The sequence below is a fragment of the Silene latifolia genome, unplaced genomic scaffold (genome assembly GCF_048544455.1).
Source record: "Silene latifolia isolate original U9 population unplaced genomic scaffold, ASM4854445v1 scaffold_274, whole genome shotgun sequence".
Taxonomy (NCBI): domain Eukaryota; kingdom Viridiplantae; phylum Streptophyta; class Magnoliopsida; order Caryophyllales; family Caryophyllaceae; genus Silene; species Silene latifolia.
This window is the reverse complement of record NW_027413216.1, coordinates 136,522-140,554: the sequence shown is the minus strand read 5'-3', so window position 1 is coordinate 140,554 and position 4,033 is coordinate 136,522. Positions and strand designations below refer to the sequence as shown.

Sequence of the window (4,033 nt, the reverse complement as noted above, 5' to 3'; positions counted from 1 at the left end):
CAATTATAATTCATCAAGTAGTATGCTAATTCATCATTGTTGAGTTATAAATGATTAAACTTATATGAATCAAAGTGGAGCATCTCTTGAATTATTCATTTATTCATCTTTGCTAAATTCCATCGTTATATTCTACAATCTTGGTACGATTGAGCGCTTGACTAAATTGACAATACTGTAAGGGTTATTTTTTTTTACGTTTGTAGCTAATAACTAATCTTATGTGGAATTAGAAGTCAACAAGTTCATAGCAAAGTATTCAATAATGAAATAGATTAAAAGAATCCATGATCAATTCATAACTAGTTGGTGGAAATTACTTGGTCCAAGAATTATTCTCATATTTGTTTACACATTCAATTAATTTTATTGTTTTTACATTTTCATTGCATTAGATTATTACTTTAGTAGACTTAAATTAATCAACATTCAAAACCCCCCATTTGGTTACTGTAACACCCACATTTATTTAAGAGCCTTTAGCAAGACATTCCCAAATAAATAAAGGTGTTACCATCTATGTTGCCTGAAGTAGTAAGTATAATAGACAAACAATACCAAAGTACTTTAAGACGATATAAAACTAAAGTGCCTCAAAAGACTTTATTACAAAATTCCACCGAGATAAATAATTATTACAAAGTACGTTTTCAAAACAACTGCAACGGAAGAAAAAATAACTAGTGTCTGAATGAATTAAGGCGATCTCTAGACTCAAGTGATAATCTCGTCCCAAGTTCCCTTTAAAAAGCATCCAGCACTTCTCACAAGTTAACCTGAAATCAATATGCTCTCCAATATTTGGTTTATCACAGGTATTCAAGAATACACAGTCAACCATCAGGTTAAGTAGGATAACTAAACAACAATAAAAATACGATACGATAAAAGTTCAACCACGACCGTCACACACGGCTCAACCCACATCACACGCCACAATCAACCGCACAACACAACTGACACCAAACACGGTGTACTGCTCAGGACCACGTCCACTCCGAACACGGCCGTGCCTGTCCTACCAAAATCGTACGGGACCACAACTCTTCCACATCCCCGTGCCTGACCGACCAAATAATATCAAAGCATTGCCAAATCCTCTTTCACAATTCCAACCAACAATGATATCAACATGATTATGAGATACGCAAGGCAATAATTATATCAACATGCTCAACACAACAATTATGAACAATCCATCTTTAATCATCATCAATTACCAATATAGTATAGTTGAGTAGTTAACCTACCTTTTAGCAATTCTTCTCAACCAATCAAACAATCAAAAAGCTTCTTCAACAAATTCACCACCTAAACAATAATTAAATTATGTATAATTATTAACTAATCTTACTAATGAATTTAAGATGTAAACTACCCAAAACAATCCCGCAAAAACGCCACAAACATGCCCCATATAACCGGTTGACCGGACGGTGTCAACGGTCCCCACGGCCAAGATCTCGGTAGTCAACGGGTCAAAGGTATGGTCAAGGTCAAACGTAAATAATTGATATGAGGCGATTAGATAACTTACCACAATTAATTAGCGAAAGATGAAAACTCCGTCTTAAAGTTGTCTCACACAAGCTCTACTTACAATTGTATTGAGTTTTTGTACAAGAATAAATATGATGGTAAGGCATAGGGTACGTATTTATATTAGTTGGTTGATGTAGTTGGAAGGTTCTAAGAAAGTGCTTTTAATATTAAAATAATGAAAATATCTTAGAACATCGATAAGACCCAAACCACATACCACCTTCCCCTCAAACACCTCCAACTCGTCACCCATCACGGTCCAACCCTTGGTCACACGCGGTCCAACCCAGTCCGCCTTATTTGTTTATTTTGTTTTTCTTTTCTTTATACGACAACAACTTATTATTATTTACTCACTTCTTATAAATATTAATTATTAATTATTAATTAAAAATACGAAGTATTACAGTCTTTTCTCCTTAAAAAGAACTTCGTCCCGAAGTTCACCACACCACACTACCCGAACCATGAGACTACACACTAAACGATACACAAGCTTATCTATATTATTATCATAAATGACAAAAATAAACGCGGTGTGATATTCTACCCCCGAAAGAAAAAGGTTCCGTCTTTGTAACCAACATACCTTACACAAACAAATGAGGATACTTCTCCTTCATCTCAGCTTCAACTTCCCAAGTAGCTTCCTCTACATTATGATTAGACCATAAAACTTTCACCAAAGCAATCTCACGATTTCTAGTCTTTCTCACCTTCCTGTCCAAAATCTCCTTAGCCACTTCCTCATAAGACAAATTCTCATCCATCTCAACTAACTCAGCTGTTGAAACATGAAAACCATTATGTACTTTTGCCAAAGCTGGTGGTAGTGCAAGACGATATGCCACTTCACCAACCCTGTCTAAAATCTCATGAGGTCCAATGTACTTCTAACTCAGCTTCCCTCTCTTACCAAACCGCATCTTACCCTTCATTGGTGATACTTTCAAAAACACTTTGTCTCCCACCACAAATTCAATCTCACTCCTCTTCAAATCTGCATAACACTTCTATCGATCTTGTGCAGCTTTCATCTTCTATCTAATCACATGTACTTGCTCAAGCATCTGCTGGATCAACTCAGGTTCTAATGACACGGCATCAGTGACGTCATCCCAACAAACTGGACTCCTACACTTCCTTCCATACAAAGCTTCAAAAGGTGTCATACCAATACTAGCATGGTAACTGTTATTATAAGAAAACTCTATCAAATATAACCTCTCTTCCCATAATCCTCCAAACTCCAAAACACAAGCTCTTAAAATATCCTCTAAAGTCTGAATAGTCCTCTCAACCAAGTCCATATATAGACTACTACACGACAAACCATGAAATGCGAAAGCTCATTTTTAAAGTCGTACCCATACACTCTTATCGAATCAACTTGGAAAGAACTCTTGAAATGAGCCGAACTTAGAAATAAACCTTTCATGCCAATCACAATCAACAATATCCTAAGGAATCCCATATAACTTCAATATTCCTAACATAAAATAGCTAAATAAATGGAAATTACTCCAAGTGTCTTTTCATAGGAAAAAAGAGCTTAATATAAATGGCTAAAATGTAAATAAAGCATTTACTACTGTCTTAGTCAAACGGTCTACTATCACCAAAATCATATTATTGCCCTTCTAAGTGCGAGGCAAACTAACAATAAAATCCATGGAAATGCTCTCCCACTTCCATTCAGGCACATCTAAAGACTGTACTTTCCCCTGTGGTCTCTTATGCTCACCTTTCATTCTTTGACAAACTAGACATCTCAAAACAAACTCGGCAACCTCCTTCTTCATTCCAGGCCACCAAAACGTTTTCTTTAAATCTTTATACAACTTATCTCCTCCTGGATGCACCGAATATGGTGTAGAATGTGCTCCAGTCAAAATATTTCTTTTCAATTCTTCATCATCAGGTACACACCATCTCCCATCGAATCTCAAACTACCATCTATTCCCACGGCAAATCATGATGGCACACCCTCCTCCATGGCTGAGCGTCACTTCTCCACTTTCTGGTCTCCTTTCTGCTTCTCTCTGATCTCAGCATACAACCCAGGTTCCACAGTCAAATCTCTAACTGAATCCCCTTTCCTTATCACACAAATTCCCATTTCCTTTAATTCATCTTGCAACGTAACCCATGACATAGCTAAACATAAAGCATGAACCGACTTTCTACTCAAAGCATCTGCTACTACATTGGCCTTCCCCTCATGGTAAACTATCTCCATATCATAATCTCCAATCAATTCTATCCACCTCCTTTGTCTTATATTAAGCTATTTCTAAGTATAAATATACTTAAGAGACTTATGATTAGAAAATACTTTAAAAGTAGTTCCATACAAGTAATGCCTCCACAACGTAAGAGCAAACACGACCGCCCCTAGCTCCAGGTCGTGCGTTGGTTAATTCTCCTTGTATGGCTTCAACTGTCTCGAAGCATAAGCTATCACTTTTCCTTTTTGCATTAGCACAAACC

The 4,033-nt window shown here is 36.6% G+C and overlaps 1 protein-coding gene and 1 long non-coding RNA gene across 2 annotated transcripts; both read right to left on the bottom strand.

The window, feature by feature from the left end:
* Positions 1 to 579: 579 nt before the first annotated feature.
* On the bottom strand, positions 580 to 1,616 carry LOC141639088 (uncharacterized). Its single transcript, XR_012542363.1, has 2 exons — positions 1,538 to 1,616; positions 580 to 1,311 (listed from the first exon to the last, which is right to left on the bottom strand). It is a non-coding gene; the product is annotated as an uncharacterized LOC141639088 (long non-coding RNA).
* Positions 1,617 to 2,132: 516 nt separating this feature from the next.
* Positions 2,133 to 2,852, bottom strand: LOC141639094 (uncharacterized). The gene is made up of 2 exons (XM_074448281.1): positions 2,717 to 2,852; positions 2,133 to 2,407 (listed from the first exon to the last, which is right to left on the bottom strand). Exons 1-2 carry the CDS (start codon positions 2,850 to 2,852, stop codon positions 2,133 to 2,135), a joined length of 411 nt encoding a protein of 136 aa, XP_074304382.1.
* Positions 2,853 to 4,033: the final 1,181 nt, after the last annotated feature.